At 37.4% G+C, this 21,891-nt stretch overlaps 1 protein-coding gene and 1 non-coding gene across 3 annotated transcripts in view; one reads left to right on the top strand and one right to left on the bottom strand.

Moving 5' to 3' along the window:
- PREX2 (phosphatidylinositol-3,4,5-trisphosphate dependent Rac exchange factor 2) overlaps positions 1 to 21,891 on the bottom strand; it is a 148,355-nt gene that overhangs the window by 52,643 nt on the left and 73,821 nt on the right. For both annotated transcript variants that reach the window (XR_012086917.2, XM_020812432.3), the window contains exons 13-22: positions 20,194 to 20,243; positions 18,849 to 18,924; positions 17,990 to 18,062; positions 16,670 to 16,812; positions 14,171 to 14,263; positions 12,346 to 12,494; positions 12,074 to 12,159; positions 8,355 to 8,491; positions 5,773 to 5,890; positions 1,023 to 1,207 (exon numbers count right to left, since the gene is read on the bottom strand). Coding sequence is in view for 1 of the 2 variants with exons in the window: in XM_020812432.3 (XP_020668091.3) it covers positions 1,023 to 1,207; positions 5,773 to 5,890; positions 8,355 to 8,491; positions 12,074 to 12,159; positions 12,346 to 12,494; positions 14,171 to 14,263; positions 16,670 to 16,812; positions 17,990 to 18,062; positions 18,849 to 18,924; positions 20,194 to 20,243 (1,110 nt within the window). In the remaining variant the exon portion in view is untranslated. The remainder of the gene's footprint in view (positions 1 to 1,022; positions 1,208 to 5,772; positions 5,891 to 8,354; positions 8,492 to 12,073; positions 12,160 to 12,345; positions 12,495 to 14,170; positions 14,264 to 16,669; positions 16,813 to 17,989; positions 18,063 to 18,848; positions 18,925 to 20,193; positions 20,244 to 21,891) is intronic.
- LOC140707211 (U5 spliceosomal RNA) lies at positions 2,114 to 2,229 on the top strand. The gene has a single exon (XR_012087134.1). It is a non-coding gene; the product is annotated as a U5 spliceosomal RNA (small nuclear RNA).

The raw sequence follows: 21,891 nt of genomic DNA, 5'->3' as shown, positions 1-21,891 counted from the left end.
AGCAAATATACAGAATTCATCCTGCTCCTCTTTTATCCTAACCTGATGTCATACTACTCTTTCATCATTAATAATTATCCCTCCTTATCTTAGCTGTTATATATCCACCACTGACCTTCTCACTGCTGTAATTTAAACCTTATAATTTCAGAAGCCTTGGTCTGCAGAGCAACTAACACAGAATATTCGGGAAATATTTAACACATAAATGTTAAAAATCTTTAAATGTTAAATGAATATTTAACACATAAATGAAACAACTGAAATTCACACAAAAGACCAACTAACAACACCCATCAATCACAGTAACAGATCATCTCTCCCTCTTATCACAACAATACACCCACAACAAAAAAAAACGCTGATCACCATAATCACCCAATCTCCTGAAAAGGACAAAAACTGATCCCACAGCTATAAATACTCAACTATATCACAAACTGCACCAGAGCACAGACAGAGTTCTGACTCCTGTCCTCTGAAGATGCTGGCCACAGAGAGTGGAGAAACGTTAGGAAGAAAAGCCTTCAGGACATGGCCAAACAGCCCGAAAAACTTACAACAACCATCGGATCCCAGCCGTTAAAGTATAGGAGAATAAAGTGATATTCTACCTAATTTTGTGAACAAATCCATTCTGAATCTCTTTTAACCAAAATATTGTAATTTCCCAGAGTTTTTCAAAATAACAATCAGTAATAATTCATTTATCAAAAATATATTTGAGAAGAGTTGAGGAGAGAGAGAGCAAAAAACAGAGGAATGGTAGATGGTTAGCCTCTTTAGCACTGTCTTGAATTTAGTACCTTAATTTATTACTTCATGGCAACGTAATTTTCTTTCTGGGTAGATGACCATGATACATAACTATAACTATTAATAATAATCAACAGCAAATAGGTCAGCAATGAAGAACAGAGTTGAAATGAAATAACTAAAATTCTATCTATAAATAAGATGTACTATTTTCACGATAGAAGAAAGAATTAAGAATTAAAGGAATAAATGTTTATGCCTCATACCTTTGCAGCCAAGCTGAAGAAGCCATTTGGTTCAATCATCTTCTCCAAAACATGACATTTTATTCCAGCAGTACTGTCATATTCATAAACAACACCATATTCCAGATGAACATTATCAACAGTCAGACTGACATGGTCCTTCCATCCATCAATTATTGCCATAGTATTAAATTTGTCAATTACTTCTAAAAATAAATTTTAGAAGTCAGCTTGTTTTGTTTTCTACTTATTTTTGGTAAATTAGCTAATGCAACTAAATTAACTAATTATCATTATTCAGTTTTAAAAAATCTTACCTAATTGAATGAAAAACTGAACTGCATGATTAAATTAGAGGCAACAGGTTATACTACATTTAATATATATTTAAAACAATTTATTTTTATAGAATTATTAAAGACAGACGAATCAGAAAAGCAATCATCCAAATGAAAAACTTAAATATGGGTACGTTTAGCACAGTCCAACATAAAAATAAACACTTAAAATTCTTTATATCAATAAACAGTACAACTTACTGAAATGTTTGTTTCCGTATTTCACATATATTTCACCTTTTTTGATAGAATAATCATAAAACTACATGGTATACTGAGTCAGAAACATACTGATCAAGAAGAAGGTTAGCAGGTAGAACACCTAAAGACTTCAGAAAACTGGTAAATACATAAGGCACTCTCCTATTATTATCTGCTAGCAGGAGCATAAAGGACAGGTTTTTCACCCATAACTTTCATTCTTTGAGTGGTCATCTAGATATTCACACAATTCGGTTCCGCATTTGCACAAATGCTTCTCACAGAACCTTCCTGCTTTCCTCAGTCCCACCTTGCCTGCCACAAAAAGGTAATTGGCAAGACAAAAGTGAGGAGGTGTGCGAATTGTGTGAATACATAGACGACCACTTAAAGAACCACAGTTACAGATAAATAATCTGTCCTTCTTCATCATGGTCTCTATGATTCACTCAATTGGGTGATTGGTAAGCTCATTTCTTGGAGGTGGGATATCATGCTAGAATAGAAGACAGTATTGTTCTACCAAAACAAGCTCTCAAATCAAGTTATAATGATTTACAAATGTGAGTGGGTATACTCTGGTTTCTCTTCAGATTGTATAATTCTTTCGCCTTTTACTAAAGGTTTCTGTGGAGAGGAACATTTATGAGTTGGTTTAATGATTTTAAAGATGTGTGGGATTTATATTTGGAGTATGTCTTTTTTTGAAAGGGACAGGTTATACGCCAACAGAAGAATCAATGTATTTTTGGAAATTCATGGGGTGAGAAGGGATATAAATTGATATTACTGGTCACCTAGTCCCAAGGGTGAAGGTGACATGGGTGGGGAGAGTCCTCCCTGCTTTACAGTTGTTTTGAATAGCAATCCTTTGCATGTATGCTGTTGAAGAAGCGATCAACCTAGTTGAATGAGTTTTAATATGTGATGGTAAATTAACCTTTGCAATATTATAGGCTAGTTTTATTGTAGCAACTAACAGTTTTGTGAATTGCTGTAAAGATACTGAACATCCTTTCCTAAGTCTTGATAACAAAGAATCTACAGTGGTGCCTCGCTAAGCGATTTTTAAAAGCCCACAGAAATGCATTAAAACACGTTTAATGCGTTCCTATGGGCTAAAAACTAACCTTAAAGCGAAGATCCTCCATTGCAGCAGCCATTTTCAGTGCCTCTAAAGCGAGGCAACACAGCGGGCGGCCATTTTGGAACCGCCGATCAGCTGGCCGGAAATGGGGGCTTTGCGATGATCGCTTCCTCGCGATCATCGCAAAGCGAATTTTCCCCATAGGAAACATCACAAAGCAATTGCTTTTGCGATCACAAAAACAGCATCGCTAAGTAATTTCTTCATTAAATGGAGCAATCGCTAAGCGAGGCACCACTGCAGATATTTTTCTAAAGTTCTTAGTACTTGAAAAGTAGAAGGCTAGAGCTTTCTTCATATCTAAGGTATGTAATTTTCTCTCTAAATCAGTGTGGTAATGGATAAAAAGTTGATAATACCAGTAGCTGTGACATGAAATGATGACACTACTTTTGGCAGAAAGAATATGTTAGTATAGCATTACTTTATCTTTACTAAATTGAATATATATAGTGGCTCACATCTCAATGCTAAAATTTCAGTTGCTTTCTCTGCTGAATTAATAGCAGTTTTAAAAGTCACCAATCTGACATCAATTGTTGCCATTTATGAGCATTTCCACTTACAAATATCTTCTGCGATGGATTAAGTTCGTAAATCAAGGCACCACTGTATCATATTTACAAATGCTCTCATTGCAAAAAAGGGAATTTTTGTCAGTTGGGTCAAAACCAAAGAGAGATACCGAGAGAGGCGGGGCTTGTCATGGTGCTACCAGCAGCTCCCAGAGAAGCTCCTGGAGAAAGCTGGATTAGCCACTCTGCTTGTCATCCCGCCTCCTGCCAGGACTGGGTAATTGATTGTGAACAATGAGATGATAGGAAGGCACCGTCGAGCTCGCATCAGCGGTGAAACTGTGAGTGGACAGTCCGGCCCCATGGGGCCAGACCCTTGTTATTTCCACCTATGTTGGGATATTTGTATTCATATATGAATACCCCCCTCTAGTTGTGACACATTGGCATTTTCACCCTTTCTTTTGACATCAGCATCAGAATTGTGAACCATGACTGGCTAAATCACTACAGAGTTATTAGAATTACTTATGATTTGTTCTGTTTTATTTTGATTATTGTACACAGAATCAATGTTAATGGGAGAAATCTGTACATTATGCAACTGTTTCAAGATATTGTGCATGCATCTCCCAGAGAATGTTTCCCTTTGTTCACTCCCAAACAGTACATCCTGCATTTCCTTTTCTTGTAAGAAGTGAACACGACTATGGCTTTCTCCATCTGTTTATTAGTTTTATATATATTTGCTGAGACAGTTCCCACTCATGTGTCTATATTAGTATTCAGCTCAAACAATCTCGTTTGTGACAGTCTTGCCCATGACATAAATCACTGATGGAAAAATATGCTTTACATTATAATGCACCATTTCAACAGAAGGACTAACAGGTAAAGAACGCTCATTGATTTTGTTCTCCCTTGTTTGTTTACATATAAATTGCTGTTGTATTGTCCATTGCTCCTTGGACAACTTTCCAAGTATAGTGGTGCCTCGACTTACGAACGCCCCTACTTACGAACATTTCAACTTACTTTCCGGCCGCAAAATTTTGCTTCAACTTATGGACGGAGCTTCGATGTACGAACAAAAATAGGCAGGGTAAAGGGGTGGGAAATTCAAATGGTGGCCCAGAGCCGGGAGGCTGAGCCTGGCCGGGTGCTCTGGCTGCTCACCTCCCACCAGCGGCAGGGGTGGCCCAGAGCCGGGAGGCAGGCTCCTAGCAGCCTCCAACAAGGCCAGGGTCAGCGCTCCTCGCTGTCCTCAGCGGGCCAATGCCACTGCTGGTGCCTCCAGCTCTGGAACCGGCACCAGCAGCTGCTTGCCGGGGAAGCCGAGTCGGTCCTCAGAGCTCCTCACCGCCCTCCACCAATTGAATTTTCCACCATAGGAAATAGGAAGAGGGGGGAAAGGGATCAAAGTGATCCGGGCCCAGGACATCCCTTTCACTCTCTTCCTATGCTGCTGGGGAGAGAAAGAGGGGGAAAGCCCAACTGAAGCCATCACCCAGCCCCACTGCCTTTGCAAAGGCAGTGCAGCTGAGGGGTCACTTTGATCCCTTTCCCCCTCAGTCCTTGGCGCTCCACGCCACCCTCCACCATTTGAATTTCCTGCCATCGGCCCACGGAGGGCAGCGAGGAGCACAGAGGTGGAAAGGGATAAAAGGGACCATTGGCGGCAGAGGCGGTGGAAGGATTTTGAAGGGTGGGTTTGGGCTGGGGGGTTATGTTTCTTTGTGTGGTTGGGTTTATTATTTTATTTTATTTTATTTTTGTAGACTCAGCATGAGACTTGCTCTGTTTATTTTTATTTTATTTTAATTTTTTGGTATTTTTTTAAATGCTCAAACAGATTAATCCCATTCCCGTGCATTTCAAGGGGAAATGGTGCTTTGACTTATGAGCATTTCCACTTATGGATCATCTGACAAGCTATTAGTTAAGATTTGTCCATGTTTACTCTCAAACTAAGATCGGACAGAGTTTGAAGGATGTAATTTACATTCTCTCCAAGAGTGTCCCGATTATTTGCCACTAGTAACCATTTGTTTATATATGGGATAATGGTTATGCCTTTTGTTCTTAGGAAAACTGGTTGTGGTGCCATACATTCTGTGAACACTCTTGGAGCTGTTGATACCATATTGCATTGAATGTATTCTGATATGTTGCTTATGTTTTTTGGTAGTATAACATTGAGCCTTTTAATATTGTATACTCGCTGTTATTAGTTAAAATACTGCCTTTTAATTGTTGTAAACTACCTTGGGTCCTTTTTAAGGAGAAAGGAGAGTTTTAATAAATTATAAATAAATTAATTAATTTTTGATATTGCACTGGTGGCAAAGAACCCAAGCATGCAACTGACTGACTTCAAGTATACTATTGGATATGTCTGTTGTTGCAACATGACACACACCAGGTGCCACATGAGATGTCTTTTGTACATTATATGAGTTAATTGCTTTTCCTGCTTTTGTAGTACATCACAGAGCTTTGTGTGTTCAGTCCAGAAGTCAAAACTCTCTTTTAGTTTATTCACTAAAATTGGGGGGGGGGGATGATCCCACCTTCAACTTTGCAGTTAAATGCATCTCCTCCATCATCCCCTAATGGTTTGGAGTTGGATTTCTGAAGATCTTCTTGGGCACTCTCAATGCTGTTATATACCCATTGAATAGAATCTTGCTAGAAGACAGTAAGAAGAATCACAAATAGTTGACATTACTCATTTTTTTTAAAAAAAATTGTAATGCATATCAGCTTTGCAAGAGAAAACAGCTGATGAGTAATGGGGACATTCAGAATCTGAATGTTCCCACACACCTGGCAGCATCACAAACCTTTATGTGTTCAGTGCAGATGTCTAAAAAAGGCCCTGTAATCACATTTTGCTGAATGCACTGGGCTCCCATAATCAGTAAACCAGCCTTAGCAAGTCTACTAATAATAAGAGCTCTGCAATCATGTTCTTCTGCCAAACATGTTTAGAAAACCCTCCTTTGCACTCAACACATAAAAATCTATGATGCTGAACACATAAAAATCTATGATGAGCAGGAGGTAATTTAGGAATGAGGCTTATGTACACACCCACATTCCCACCACACACTCAGCCTTCATGGCATTTAGCCAAATTGCCATGATAGAGCCTTTATCATGACATTGTATGGCAGTTTCATTGACAATTCTGCAGTGATGTGTTGGCAAAAGAGGAAATGCATATTGAAAATGATAAAGTAACCAGAGGAATTGTGTTTTACACCACTGTGCTTATAGACAGGCAAAGAACCACTGGAGCACTGTATAGAAAATCACAGAGTAACAGCACTGTTCCCTCATTTCTCTATTTCTGACACCTTATAGATCATTTTGTCCTGAGGAAAATGCATCATCATGTGCAAGTCATGACATTATGCAGCCAAATTTGATTTACTATGTGTGATGTCTTGATGTTATCTGTTCATTATGTGATCCCTCATTGGCCACAGTCAAAGAGTGAGAAGGAAGGGTATCTATAAAAACAAAGGGTGTTGAAAGAACAGCTGGTCAAACTGCAAAAACATTTGAAAGAAGGAAAAGGCGAAGAGGAAAGAACTTACAGACCAAAAATAATTCATTGAGGACTGAGTAGCCATTGAACTTGGATAGAGGAAGTTAAGAGAAAAGGGGATCAGGAATGAAATGCTGTGACATAGTGTTGTGAAAAAGAGTCCATCATAGTGCACCATTTCATTGCAGGATGCACTTGTTAAATATTATGGCTTATAACTGAAAGCCAGTGCCTTAGTTCAAGCAACAAAGTTCTTATCTTCTAAAAGATGTTTATTGCAAGGGTACCCATCTTTAGGTAACCCAGGTGTTCTTGGACTGCAACTCCCAGAAAGCCTGGCCAGCACAGCTTGCGACGAAGGCTTCTAGCAACTCCAAGCCAAGAATACCTAGGTTACCCAAGGTTGGAAACCACTAATCTATTACATTAACAAGCCTACAGTAAGTAGTGAAATATTCAGAGAGACTTAACCGCATCAGATAACAGATTTCACATCATTGTAGTTAGACTACATAACTTTTCTCAATTAGTGTTTGCTCTATAGCATGCTCATATTAATTACGTAGAACCACTGCTGGAAAATATGGTGATGAAAAGTATATTTCAAAGTTACTTAATGAAGTAAAAATTCAATCACATGTTAATAAGCAGTCAGTCCCCAGTAGGAATTTGTCTCACACACCCCTTAAATGCAGCTGCATGAAGTACAAAAATAGCTTGTGTTCTGAAAGAAGTGAAAACACTGCCTGTAAAGGGAAATGCGTGGGATGAAATGGAAGTTAAGCAAGAACATCAAGAATTAGAGCATTTGTATATTACTTCCATATGAAATGTTAAACTAGGTTTTAAAGTTATTTCCTTTTTCATACCACTTCAATTGTTCTGTTGACCTTTTTTTTTAACTTACGAGTGGAGGCTAAAATTGGCCTATCATGATGCATAAATGGGATTTTAAAAAAACTTTTAGTTCATATTACAATATCCTTTTGCCAAAAATGTCAACAGAAAACTCTTCCTAATTGGTTTTTCCAAAAAGATTATCTCAAGTCTGTACTCTTAAGATGCTCAGTTTCAATGCTGTTTATTTGCTTATATGTTGAAGTTGGAGTAAGGTCCATTCAGCAATGCAAATCATGACTTTTCTCATACATCTATCTTTATTCAGTTTTTCTGTCCAGATTCTCAAGCAGGGCTCTTCCAGAATTAGAATTATCCTGAAGCCATTCTGCACCATTTACACTTTTCAAAGTGTTAAGCTTTTCTTTAACTGTAACTAAATCCTTTGCTTTCTGTATAGCCTTTCTTTTGTCTCCAAATATTCAGATGTAGGGATGGCAAACCAGAATGTTTTTACATAGGAAAGAATACTGAAGGCCCTTTTAAGATCAGTTGCCATCCTTCACATCAGAAACTTATCTCAGATCATCTCTTACGGACAGAAATGGACAAAACATTCTGGTTGCTTTTTCCTACATCTGAATCTTTTTCTATATAAGTGCTTCCTCTTTTAATTCAGAGGCAATTTTAAAATTCTTTTGCTTTTTTAAAAAAAATATGATAGTACTTAAAATTAACAGTGTAAGTAGCATCTTTACATACATGCATTGGACGTCTGTATTTCCTGCAGGCTGTAACATGGGCAATAACACTTGCATGGGTTTCTTTGCTGACGTTAATTCCATTCACTTTGATTATGCATTGTCCAGGATGGAGGCCAGCTGCAGCTGCAACAGTTCCTTTAAAAGAGTTGGGTAAGTTGACAATTTAGACACATCAGTTTAGACAATCTGGAAGTGTCCACCCTAGAAAGAAATGGTGGAGGAGGGGAGGAAGCAGCCAAATGTAGTTTAATTCCTGTATAATGAAGAAGCATCTTATACCGGCATTGTGGTCCCAAAGCCTAGACACTTGAGTGTTACAGGATTCTGTTGACAAAGGGCTTTATAGGAGGATCTTTCCCCTGAATAGTAGTAGTAACTGGATTTATACTATGTCTTTTTTTTTTAAAGGAACCTAAAGTGATTCATAATAAAATTCAGGAAAATACATATAGATAAAAGCACAAAAGATTAAAAGCAAAAATTAAAACACAGCAGTCAAACAAGGCAAAGTCAGCTGCCAAATATCCACCTGAACAAATATCTTCCTGATGGTGTAAACATAACTTGTTTTTTTCCCCTCCATAGGCAGTTCCAAAATCTGGGTGTGGCCAAAGAGAAGTCTCACTCTTGCATCCCACCAAATATGCCTCTAAAAGTATTAGGTGAATGGTGCTGTCCTGCTTAGTAAAGCTGCATATCTGTTGAGAAAGGGGAGGCCTCTGGAATAAACATCCTTCCCCTTTACAAACCCATAAAGCAAAGTCTGCTTTATAATACTAGCTATGCAGTAGTGGTGAATTCACACAAAAGCACAACACTTCTATAGCCTAAGAGCTAAATCTTCACTCATGCACAACATCTTTTACATATGCCATCCACTGAAGAACTGCCTTAATTAAACAACCACTGGCTGTGGAATGCACATTTCGCAACACATGGAATTGTTATACAATGGTTCTGAACTAAGCAATTCGCAACACTATATTTGGTACAGAATTATCATTCTAGATTAATATTTAAATGAGTATTTTTAAACCACCCTTTTAAAATTAGAAATAGTATCTTGTCTTTTTTATTTTATTTTATTTAGTCATTCATTCATTTATTTGCCCCACTGGTTTTTCCCCTCTATTCATGGTTCCTAATCCTAAACACATAATTCAGAAATAAAGTTTGAAGGCAAACTACATGTACATGGGACTGCCACTGAAAACAGTCTTCCTCATGATCTGTCTGGGCCTAACTTTTGATTTGTGTGGATCATCACTATTATGTTGTGATTCCACATTTTTTTGTCAAAGATTCCTGCCAACCACCAGTTGTGTGAAGGAAGAAATTTGTGTGGCAAGGCTGTTCTAAACATATGGCCAAGATAGGATGAGTCCAATTAAGAACTTTGTTTTTAAGGGAAGTGAAACGTGGATTGATTGTTAATTCCAAGTGTCTTCTGATAAGTATGTTTAGGGATGAAAATCTGTTTGCATGGCATGAGCTAAGACATTGCTACCATAAAAATTACTGAACTCCCTACCAGTAAGAAATGGATTTTATCTCCCTGTTTCTTCAATCCATATGTGCAACATATCATACATGCAGCTGGATCAGATTCTGATGAAGGAAGAGTAAAGATTTGCTGGAATGATACACTGATAAGACTGATAACTATACCACCTGCAGAAAGGGACATTAACTTGAAATGACAGTTCAGGAAAGAGAAAGAAGAAAGTGCAAACGCAGCTCAACATGTCGTAAACAAAAATCTTGACTGTACAACTGCGTAATTTTTATGATATCAATCAATAAAACTTTTGAAGATTTCTATACCTCCATTCAATCACCAATCCAAACAGAAACTGCACACAAGAAAATAGGAGACTGAGACTTGGAAGGGCAGCTAACAAAGAAAGTAGAAAAGATATTTAAGTGTAATGATGGAGACCAAGGCCAAAATTCTCCACACTATGGTATTCTCTATTGCAGTGTATGGCTGTGAAATCCAGACAGTGAAAAAAACTGACAGAAAAAATTGATTCATTTGCAATATGGTGTTGCAGTAGATATGATGGACTGCCAGAAAGACAAGTACTGTAAGTGGATTCTAGAACAAATCAAGCCTGAGTTCTCACTAGATGTAAATATAATACTGAGGCTTTTCTAGTGAAAAGACAATAATGCTGGGAAAAGTTGAAAGCAGTAGGAAAAGAGGAAGGCATTACCTGAGGCATTATCTGATATGGATTAACTCAATTTTAAAAACAGGCTCAGATTTGCAAGAGCAGACTGGGCTACTGATGATAGCTTTGTAGGAAACCAATTCATAGAGTCAGAAGCAACTTGACAGCACATAGCAAGAAACAGCTGTATAACGGTTCCTATTCACATCTGTATGTATTGTAAGACCAGAATCCAACTGGGGACATCTATTGATGCAAATTGAGTGGGGTCAACCTCTCCTTCCTACTACAGCTCCCCCAAAGCTTGCTTCATAGGGTATTTTTTTTGGTAGCACTAAGGTCCTCTGTGGGAAGGGGAAGGTTTAAAGATTTGTCACACTTGCACAGTAACATTACACTTAGGCTTAAAACTTTTCTTGTTAATGGGTCACCATAAAACCAAGCCTAACCTAGTAATACAGTATCTTAAGGATTTTCTGAATTGGTATGAAATATGTTCTGGAAACAGAATTATCTACTACTAAAGACTATAAAAGATTTATGTTTCCTCAGTGACTTATACATAACCTCAGAGAAAATTTGATACTGGTAGAGCTCTACTATTTTAAAACTTCTGAATATTTCACATTACACATACTGCACATCAATCTTACATAAAGTCATTCTCTGTTTCCGAAGAAACCCTCTGTACCTTAGAAACAGATTTCCCTGTCATTTGTCAATCTGACAAAAGTACTTGAACAAACTGAATGTTTTTTACAGAATGTATACACATTCCATACATTTTTATGTATTCACATTTTCATTTTCCTTAGCACTCCATTTGTAAGAAACAAATCTAAGCTTAAGGAAAACTGCGCTTTAAAAGCATTAACTATTTTTTTAAAAAGCCCTGAAGGGAGTGTGTAAATATGTTTCCATGTGAATGTATATGTGTGATATATTCATACACATAAAAGAGAAGGAAAACCTCAATTTTAAAGCAAAACGTTATGGCTAAAGTTATATATTTAAAAAGCAAAAAAATGTGGGTCACAGGTCAATCCCTCTTCCTATTCTCATTGAAAATACAGGCATGCTGATGCACTCTTTTGGCCTTCAGTGTCTAAATATCACAGCACAATGCTACTAGTCATGTCACTCCCTAGACAGAGTAATGGTGTGGAACAAGTGAAATAAATAATGTCACCAGTTATAAACAGCAAGTATGCAGTACAACACTATCCACATTTACATAATCTTTACTAGTCCATCCAACCAAGTTGTTTTTGTGAAAAGTCTTATTTGCTAGTAACCTACTGCTAGTTCCAATCAGAATAGTCCCACTGGCCCAATGGGATTTATATAAATATTGATTTACCATTGAGCAATTGATTTACTGGATCTCCTCTTACTTACAATAAGCAGTAGGATACTAGCCACTGTGTTTTATGTGCCAAGTCCTAGGAAAGTGGAATGTTTTCTCTCTTGAGCAAACCAAAGAGTAGAGCTCAGTAACCTATTACGTACTATAATTACATTTCATGCAAACTCCAATTCTTACCTCTTCCAACAGCATGGACAACCGATGGACCAAATCCTCTTATTTGGAATCCAAGACCTTCCACAGAGTCAGGAATCTTCACTGTTCTGATAGCAACAGAAACCCCAAGATAAAAGATACAGTATCAACAGTTATTTTATTTAGAACGTTTAAATACACAGCAAACATATATTTAATGTTATATTCAACAATACAAATGTTTAAGTAATTAAATATTTCTTAGACTTTAAAACACAAGCTCTTACAATTCATCAAATCAAAGAACAACTTACTCCCTTGGTTTTGTGCTCATAAGTACTCTAAGGGATTTTCTGCTGCTTAAACATGCTTTCAGAAAACTATCCACTTCACTGAAGGGTCTCAGAAAAATGAGGTCACCATTAATGGCAAAGATCTTTTTCCCAACTTCCAGACCTGCCATCTAGATAAGAAAACAAAATATACAAGTAATTATTGTAACAGAACAAGCATTGTACTAATATTATTTGCTTATACAGAAAAATTGAGTATAATCTACAACTCAAATTCTTTTTCTGGAAGTCAAAATCAAACCTCTACCAAAAATTCAGAATTATAGGAAACATAAGCTTGGTTGCTTGCTCACTCCTTGCTCCCTCTCTCTCTCTCTCTCTCTCTCTCTCTCTCTCTCTCTGTGTGTGTGTGTGTGTGTGTGTGTGTGTGTGTGTGTGTGTGTTTGAGAGAGAGAGAGATGCAGCCTTGACAATGACAAGCATTTGCACTGATGTTAGACTATCTTGATAAACCTTTTCATTCCCCCAAAAGATTGATCTGCTACATCATCAGAACACTTCATCTGGCAGAGAAATTCTCTACCACTCAAACACTCAGGAGTAAACAGGACAATCCTGGGCATATTTTATTCAAAACTGCAAAATTTGAATAACAAGCAGGTCTAATTTTATGATTCAAGCTTGCCACTGAAAAAATGTTTCTCCTCCAACATTGTTCCCTATCTCATAAGGAGATGGAGAAGAACTCTAGATCAAACCATATGTTTCCAATATTGTACCCATTTGTCTCTGAGTAAAAAACACTGACTTCTAAGGGCTTACTTCCCAGTAGACATGTATAGGACTGTATCAGATAAACATTCTAGAACAGGGAGGGAAACCAGACATTTTACTGGACTGTACTCCATTGTTGATTCTTTCCTGGATTTTGTATTCGCGTAGGATTCTTCTAAACTCCATACATCACATTAAACAAAGCTGAGAAGTAGTTTTTAACTATAAGTCTCTCTGCTTTTTTTTCAAGTGTGGAAAAAAAGTCTTCCACATGTAATGTGGCATTGTCACCAAGGTAATCAAAAGGCCAGCAATATATCCCATCTCTGTATGCTATCTAAATGTGTGATAAAACACCCATCTAGTTTTCCTTAGTCTTTCTTTATGTCACCAGTCTAAAGTCTCATTGCTATATGCAGGCAGTTGTACATTGACTCTACTTCTCCTCATTCTATCCACCCTCAGCATCACTTAACATGTATGTAACATCACTTCTCCTCATGTATACAGAGGCTTTCTCTTTGTGCCTCTTCAACTCCAGCAACTAAAGTCAAGAGGTCATGATCCCACTTCAGTTCTTCAGTGGTGTCAGCTCTGCTGGTGGTTACTCAGCATGTGAACCCAAGGTGGGCACCTCATACCATGAAGCATCTGCTCTAGTCTGATCTAAAGCTGCCTCTGGATCTCAGCTTGGTCAAGCCATACATTTTGGAAACGTAAGGGCTCTGGCTACCTATAAACATAATATCAATCTGATATGCTCAATTATTTGTTGTTTCACTCAAATTGCTGGAATCAATTGTATTACTCACAGTAAGAGCACTGTAACAAAAAATGATTCACAGTGAAGCAACTTGGGGTTGCACTGTTATTTTGTAAGCTTTTAGAATTTTATATGCCAAATAAACATATTCTAATAAACATGCAAATATAAAATATATAATTCTACATTTTCCAAATGTGTGTAGTAGAAAAGATCATTCTCCTGAAAACATTAATAGTGCAAGATACTGAAGACACTGAATTCTGAGGGGGAAACAAAAACCACCAATTATAAATTATTATATATTACCTCGGCATTTGATCCCGTTTCCACTATTTTAATTATTGGTACTTTGTTTTTGTCTTCCAAACCAAAACCATAGCTTCCTTCAGTTGATTTAATCTGAAAAGGGGGGAATATCTGATGTTTGAACAGAACAAAATATTCACTTATTTATTGTTTCAACTTACATACTATGCCATAATGCTTGGAACACTCTCTTGGCAGTTTAAAACATAATTATGCAAACAACACTTTGTCCTTCAGTAAGGTGGGCACTCTTTTTACTAACCCGGAAGGATGGAAGGCTGAGTCAACCTGGAGTCATCTACCTGAACCCATCGGTATCAAATTCAGATCATGAGCAGAGGCTTGACTGCAGTACTGCAGTTTAGCCACTGTGCCATGGGGCTTCTCTTAATACTAAAAATACCATCAGATCAGCAAGTTATAAATTTCCAATGGCAAAAAAAATATGATTATGCTTTGTTCCTGCCAATCTCAGTCGTGGCAAATATGACTGACTGCAAAGTCTGCCAGCAAATATAGTATTTTTTTATTCTATATTACAGTCTTACAAACAGATTTTGCAAATCTTCTGGTAGAATTGGAATGGCAGGAAGAATGTCAGGAAAGAGGAAGATTCAGATAGGACAAAAGTTGTGATGGGATTTATACTGACAGAAAGCAATGCAGTACAGCTAGAAAGAATATTCACTTAATTCCTCAATATAATGAGGCAACTCAAGGAGGACTGTTAAAGCCCTGCAAGATTATACTTCCATCCGAGAGAAAGACACAGGGTTCTCATCTCCTCAAGGTGATCTGCAATTTGTCTGAAATGCCCCTTTTCCCTTTTAGAAGCAAAGCACACACTCACAGTGAGCAAACTATGCATTTTTTCTAACTCCCAGATTGTCCATGCTTCCTGGATATGGAAGTCTCATTTCCCTTTAGGTTCTGTTCAAGGCGCCTCCCAAAGAACTATTATGTTCAGGAAGCACTGTAGCAGCTCCCTCCCTGGAAGCATTGCAGTAATAAATGAAGGTCTGGAATCTGATGGAGCCTTGCTCTCCAGTAGCCAATAGATATTTGCAGTATGATCTCAAGTGCCTCTTCTTTTTCAGAATTGAAACATCAGGCGTTTCTCAGCCTTTGTTGCAACACCTTGAGAATGACTATGTTTGCAGGGGAAATCAGAGCAATGGTCCTGCAGTTACTGCATTAATTTTTGGGGCACCAGAATGTATATCAAACATTTCCAGTTTGTGGACCATTGTTGTCTTTTCCATATGTGTTGACCTACTCTTAGGATTCTGACACAGTCAGTCTCTGTGGCCTGAAATAGTTCTATCAGTTCCCCTTCTATCCCTGGTGATTTATTTCTTCCCAGGGCTTTCAGAGCAGCTTCCACTTCACTTTCTATAACTGTCTTCCACAGAGTCTGACATATACTATTTGATCACACGTTACCTTATAACTGCCTGTGCTACATTTTGCCTTAGTATTAGCACCACTCCATTTCTTCTGGGTTGCCATTTCCAAAGTAGAACACTTTGTAGTTGTCTCACTGAAAATATCCTCTTCCACTCCACTTAGGTTCACTGACACCAAGCACTTCAAAGTTCATATGTTCCATTTCTTGTTTTATGGTTCACTGACACCAAGCACTTCAAAGTTCATATGTTCCATTTCTTGTTTTATGGTTTCCAGTTTTCATTTATTCATACTTCTCACAATCCTAAAAACATTCTAACTATGTATATTGGGCAGAATTGGACTTTCCTTTTATCTCTGTGCGTATCCGTTACTATATATCCTTTCAGCTTTAATCTAGTTGTGTCATTAAGCAATAATATTCTTTATACTTGTCCTTTGCTCCTCCCCACTAGCTGATCCAGTGCTTTCCAATCTGAAAGTCTCATCTTCCAGCATTATCTCTTGTTTTATTTTAGACTGTCTCATCACAAGTGTTTTCAAGGAAAGAAAATTCAGCAGTGGTTTACCACTGCCTCCTACTGTCAATGTAAGAAAAGTTCAACAATGCTTTACCATTGCCACCCTCAAAAGTCACTGCCATTGCCTTCAGCTGATACTGATGCCCAGGAACTGCCATCATCATTATTAGAATTATCAATTCTCTTCAGATGATCCAGCAGTTGCCTTTGGTGGATGCGTCTTAGTCTGGTGTCTCAGTTGTGACCATTCCACCTCAGGTGACCAGACTTGTAATGGAGACTGGCCTCCTGACAGTGTTGCTCTCAGATTCACTGACATACTCAAACCCTTTCACTACAATAAAGTTTACATCCACTAAGGGCTGTGCTACTTTTTTTTCACAAAACATCCTTCTCAACAAAGTGAGAACTCTATCAAACATGCTAGAAAATCCTTTCAATAGCATGGGAAAGAATGTTCCAATTTCTCATCTTTGCCTTGAAGGGTGAGACAAGTGAGGATTTTCACCCCTACTAAAAAGCCAAGCGATTGATACAGAGCAAGAAATATGCTACTTTTTGAACACCTTACCAGAAGTGACTTTGCAATAACATTTTCCACTACTTTTAAGTCATGTTTCATGAGCCTGTGCTTCATATTTGACCCTTCCATTTCTTCATCGGCAAAAAAACGAAAGAGAAGTGGTTCATCCTTAAATTCACTTTTTTCCAGCACTGTTGGATACACAAACAATTTTAATGTTTACTCTCTGATATTACAAATTCCTTTCATTATCCAATATATCTGTGAAGATTCTCAGTCATCCAAGTGAGGTTATCTGGACATTGAGTCATAGCAACTGGATGTCTTTCTTTTTCATTATCCAATATTCTTTTTAGACCTCCATAATAATATATATTTACATATTTTAAAATAATTAAATAATCTCTATCTGTCAGGTACACATATGGAAAAGTAAGTTTGCACATAACTCAAGTGAATAAAATGTACTTTTTCACTGTTCTAACCAAGATCCTTTTTATATCTTCATTCCGTTTTCATCAGAAGACAGCTGGATGTTCAATTTACATCAAAACCAATATAAACCAAGCAGTATACTGGCCTAGCTTTTCAGTAAAAAAAAAATCTACATTTAAGATACCAAAATAAAAAAATACTCTTTTATAAACCCCAATAAAATTAATTGGAGTTCTATAAGAGACAACAGTAATTGCAGGTAAAATAGCAGAAAAGGTAATAGGAAGCTAGCAACAGAGAAAAAGATGTAGTGTGCATTGTGAGCACTGTGTAGCAGTTGTATATCCAGATAGTATGTCTGAATAAATTCCACAATAAATAGCATGTAGTTGCTGAACAGTCCGTAACATCCAGCACAAGACAATAATCAGCTCATGCCCAGTGATCTGTTTCTGCTGTAACTAAGTGGAATCTATCAAAAAAGGGAACACCCCTTATCCTTCAGCCATTTCTCATCTGTAGCAACATCTTACTAGCTCCACCTCATCAGTAAGTGTATTTTTGTACAGCTCCAAGAAATTTCTGTATGGCTTCCTTACAGGTTGTAAGGTTGCTCCAGTGTGTATACCAATGACTGAATAATCCATTAATTTCAGAAGGACTTAGAATCAAGTAATGAAGGAAAGGATGGAGAATTCACTGCTTACAACTACTGAATAAAAGTAATGAAGAACAACAACAAAAAACTGCATCCCCACTGCCATCAAACCTAGGCAATATTCTTCTTAGTTGATACTGAAACACAGAAGTATTTCCTAAATGATGAATTTCATCTATAAAAGCTAAGATAAACTCCCCCTCTGTATCTATGAACATCTGGTCCAAAATAATCACTGAATTTACACTGGTTTCTGAGCTACCTAAAACACTTACCATGGTGCATAAATCCATTGTCACAAAGTGCTATCCCAAAGATCATTGCTTCTTCTCTGGTCCTGCAATCCCCCTGTTAAACATATATTACAATATAAACATCAAGGGCAACCATTTCAAATTAGAAAAAGATTCTGTATCAGTCACTATTGCAACACATACAGAAATTACTGAACAATTCACCATATACTGTACCACACACTGAATATATGCTGATGGGCAAAAATAAGAATTTGCAGTGTAACAGAGATGGCAAATAACTTAATGGCAGGTTAGTCACTGATTGATATCACGATCGGGTTTCACTAGCTGGGAGGAAGATTTGGTTGTCTAGTCCAGTGGTTCTTAACCTTGGGTTACTCAGGTGTTTTTGGACTGCAACTCCCAGAAGTCTTCACCACCAGCTATGCTGGCTGGGGTTTCTGGGAGTTGCAGTTCAAAAGTACCTGAGTGAGCCAAGGTTAAGAACCACTGGTCTAGTCCTTGTGCATTATGGGTGGAATTACACTAGGCTTGTATACCAAACCTTTGGCATCCAGAAGACACTTTGCAGTAATTTTATCTTAAAGTGACGTTCCAGAATAAAAAGAAAGCCAAAAGCTAGATCAAATTGCTTGGTTTTGCTTGAAGTGTTAAACAAAAACAAAAAAATTAATAATAATTTGAATGGGGAGGGGGATGTCAGACATCTGTAGCTGGTTCTTTTGAGAGAGACTCTGGATCTCCATAAGCTACCAAGAAATCCCACCTATTGCTCTTCTTTAGGTATAAGGTATACATCATGGAGAAATTTGCATTATTGATACAATAAAACACTTGACTTTGTAACCACATTTATGTGCTTCATAGCACTTCTTACCTGTGCAATTAGCCAGTCTATCAATTTATTAGCCATGACTACAGATTTGTAGGTTCTTAGATGATAATCTTTATCTCTGGGGAAACACACATACAATAATTCACATCCTGATTTGTATTTTTAACTTTGTTAAAATACACATGCAATAAAATTCATGATTAATCTAAACAATAACTTTATCTATTTTGAATTTTGTTAGCTTCTGATAAAAAAGCTTTACTTTGGTTATTTTGATTATGTATATGTCAGTCACATGATGTGAAAAGTTTTTGAACTGTCTGACACCTTTTTATCACCAGCAGTCACAAGAATCTGTTACAGAACAAGAGAGTTCTTAACCACTAGAGACTTGCATATTGTTTCTTTTCCGCACAGTCCCCATCCCCCCCCCCATGAGAAGAACAAAGACTTTGATCAATACAATCTTATGTTCAGCTCAGTGGTTTAGGTATCTGGCTGCAGAGCCAGAGGCTGGGGGTTCGATTCCCCACTGGGCCTTCTGGGAGAAGAGCCAGCCTGCGTTGTCATGGGAAAGCTGCACAGTCCCAAGGGACCCTCAAAAGAAGAAAATTATAAATCACTTCTGTGTATTCTCTATCTAGGGAATCCTAGAAAGGGTCTCGAGAAGTCAGAATCAACCTAATGACAAACAGTTGTTGTTATGATGCTGCTGCTGCTGCTGCTTTTCTGTGCACTTACACTTCAATAAGATAGGTTGCTGCCAAAAATGCTACAAGGAGCCTCGTGGCGCAGTGGTTAAACCGCTGTAGTGCAGCCAAAACTGTGCTTACGACCTGGGGTTTGATCCCAGGTAGCCGACTCAAGCCTTCTATCCTTCTGAGGTTGGTAAAATGAGTACCCAGCTTGTTGGGGGGAGGGCAATGCCCTAATTAACTTGTAAACCACCCAGAGAGTGCTTGAAGCACTATGGGGTGGTATATAAGCAGCACGCTTTTTGCTTTTGCTTTTACTGGCTAATATAGTCCCATTTTTATTCTTCTCCTTTATGGAGAGAGATATAACTAAGCCAACTGTATCTGAACAGAGCATCTCCTTGAGGCTGGGATGTCAAAGAAAACAATACAGTAGCATGGAATAATGTTATCATTATTCAATATTCTATTGAATCGCTTTTATTCCAAATCCATAAAGTCAAACTTCCTGTCTACGTATAATTAAATAAAATAGGAAGAAACACGAAGAAAAGATAGAGAGAGGGAGAGTGCATCAGCTGAACAGTTTATCACCCTATTACTACTAACACACTGGTAATCTTCAACCCAGCATAGGTAGATAGCAATTATAAAACAACATTCTGAAGTGAAAGTCTGAAAATCAGACCTACCTTACTACAGGTGTAAATAGACTGTGCAGACGACAATACAATCTCACACCCTGTTAGAAATACAAATGGGTCTAATATAAACTACATTACTCAAAATCATGTAAAAGCAATTCTACAAAAAAAATCTACAAAACCATTCAAGGACTGTTCCAGATGGGAGTTCTCACTTTTTAGTTCTCCTTCAAACACAGATCATACTGAGATGATCCTCCTAACAGCCAATATCTCTCTTAACACATCAATTAACCCTATTAATCCATTAATTAGTACATTGACCTGGTATTCCTTATGCAGGAGCAAACATTAACATACAGTCTTCCTCCCTCAGAGGAATTCTAATGAAGATGGAAGAAGAAAATTCCAAAGTTTTCTTATAGCGTTCTGACCAAGCTTGGGCTATCTACTCTAAAACCCATTTTAAAAGCAAAGTATAGGTAGTTTTCTCTTTGGGGAGGAGAAATGAAGAAGGAATACTGGTTAACATGCATTCTCAAGAAATCATGTCAAATCCAACATTTTTAACACATAAAATTACTGTCAATGTTACTTTTGGGGGGGGGGGGGAATTAAAAGCCTTTTGCTAAGAAGTAGCACTCCTGCTTTTGCATCTCCTATGATCCCAACGGAAACAACCCTATGTCAAAATAACAGTTGTTCAAAATATTATACCACATTGTAATAAAGTGAAAGAGATAAACCAATCATCACACACATAATATAATCCAAACTAACATTTTCACACATTTAATACTTCTCTCATTCTCTGCCACTGAAATAAACTCTGATCAGTCAAAGGAATTTCTTTTTCATTCCTCTCCCTCTCTTACTATATGCTGGATTTCATCCTGGCTATACAAACTTTGGATGCAGCAGTGCTTGGCCATGAGTTTATGTTGCATCTGAACTAGTCTCCCAGGTTTTTCAACCAGGTTCTTTCACCTCCTGCACTTCTTTTCCTGTTTATTTTCCCTTGACTGCTTAGCTGTAAAAATCTGTACTTTTCATTTTCATTACACAACCAAAGTATTCTATCTTTCTGCATTTTAACGGGTTTTTTTAAATATATTGCCCTTTATCCATTTATTTCAGTGCTTCATCATTGGTCATCCTTGTAATCAAAAAATTCTTAGCATCCTGTGGTAGATCCCAGTTCTTATTTTTTAATATAATACTGTTCAAGTCCACAGTTCTGTGCCTTGCAGTGGAACTCAAATAATCATACACTGCACCCTCTCAAGGCTAATTTTAATATCTTGTTTTATAGATACTTATATTCTGCATCTTAAGGAAGGTGCTCTGTTCTGTTCTGACTTCTGTTGTATGGTTATGATCCCGCTGTTCACTCAACCTAATTCCCAGGTACTTATATTTGTCAATGTGCCCCACACTTTTATTTTGCATCTTTGCATTGTTTTATAGTTTATTTTATAATTATTACCATTAATTTGATTTTCTTATTTATTTTTAGAATGCATTCATTATTTCTTTCATTGGTTTTGTAGAGAAACTTTGCAGATCACTTCAGTTCTCAGACTGAGATTCTATATCACCTACATATACATTGCTGACAACCTCTCCACTTATAAGGATAACTTCATTTAAACCAGCAAGTGCTTCTCTAAAAATGTTCTCATACTACTAATTGAAAAGCAGTGAAGGGATATCTCTCTGTCTCTTATCATTTGATTTCCAACATTC

Source organism: Pogona vitticeps, chromosome 4 (genome assembly GCF_051106095.1).
Source record: "Pogona vitticeps strain Pit_001003342236 chromosome 4, PviZW2.1, whole genome shotgun sequence".
Taxonomy (NCBI): Eukaryota; Metazoa; Chordata; class Lepidosauria; order Squamata; family Agamidae; genus Pogona; species Pogona vitticeps.
Note: the sequence above shows the minus strand (reverse complement) of the source record. Positions and strands in the feature narration are given on the sequence as shown.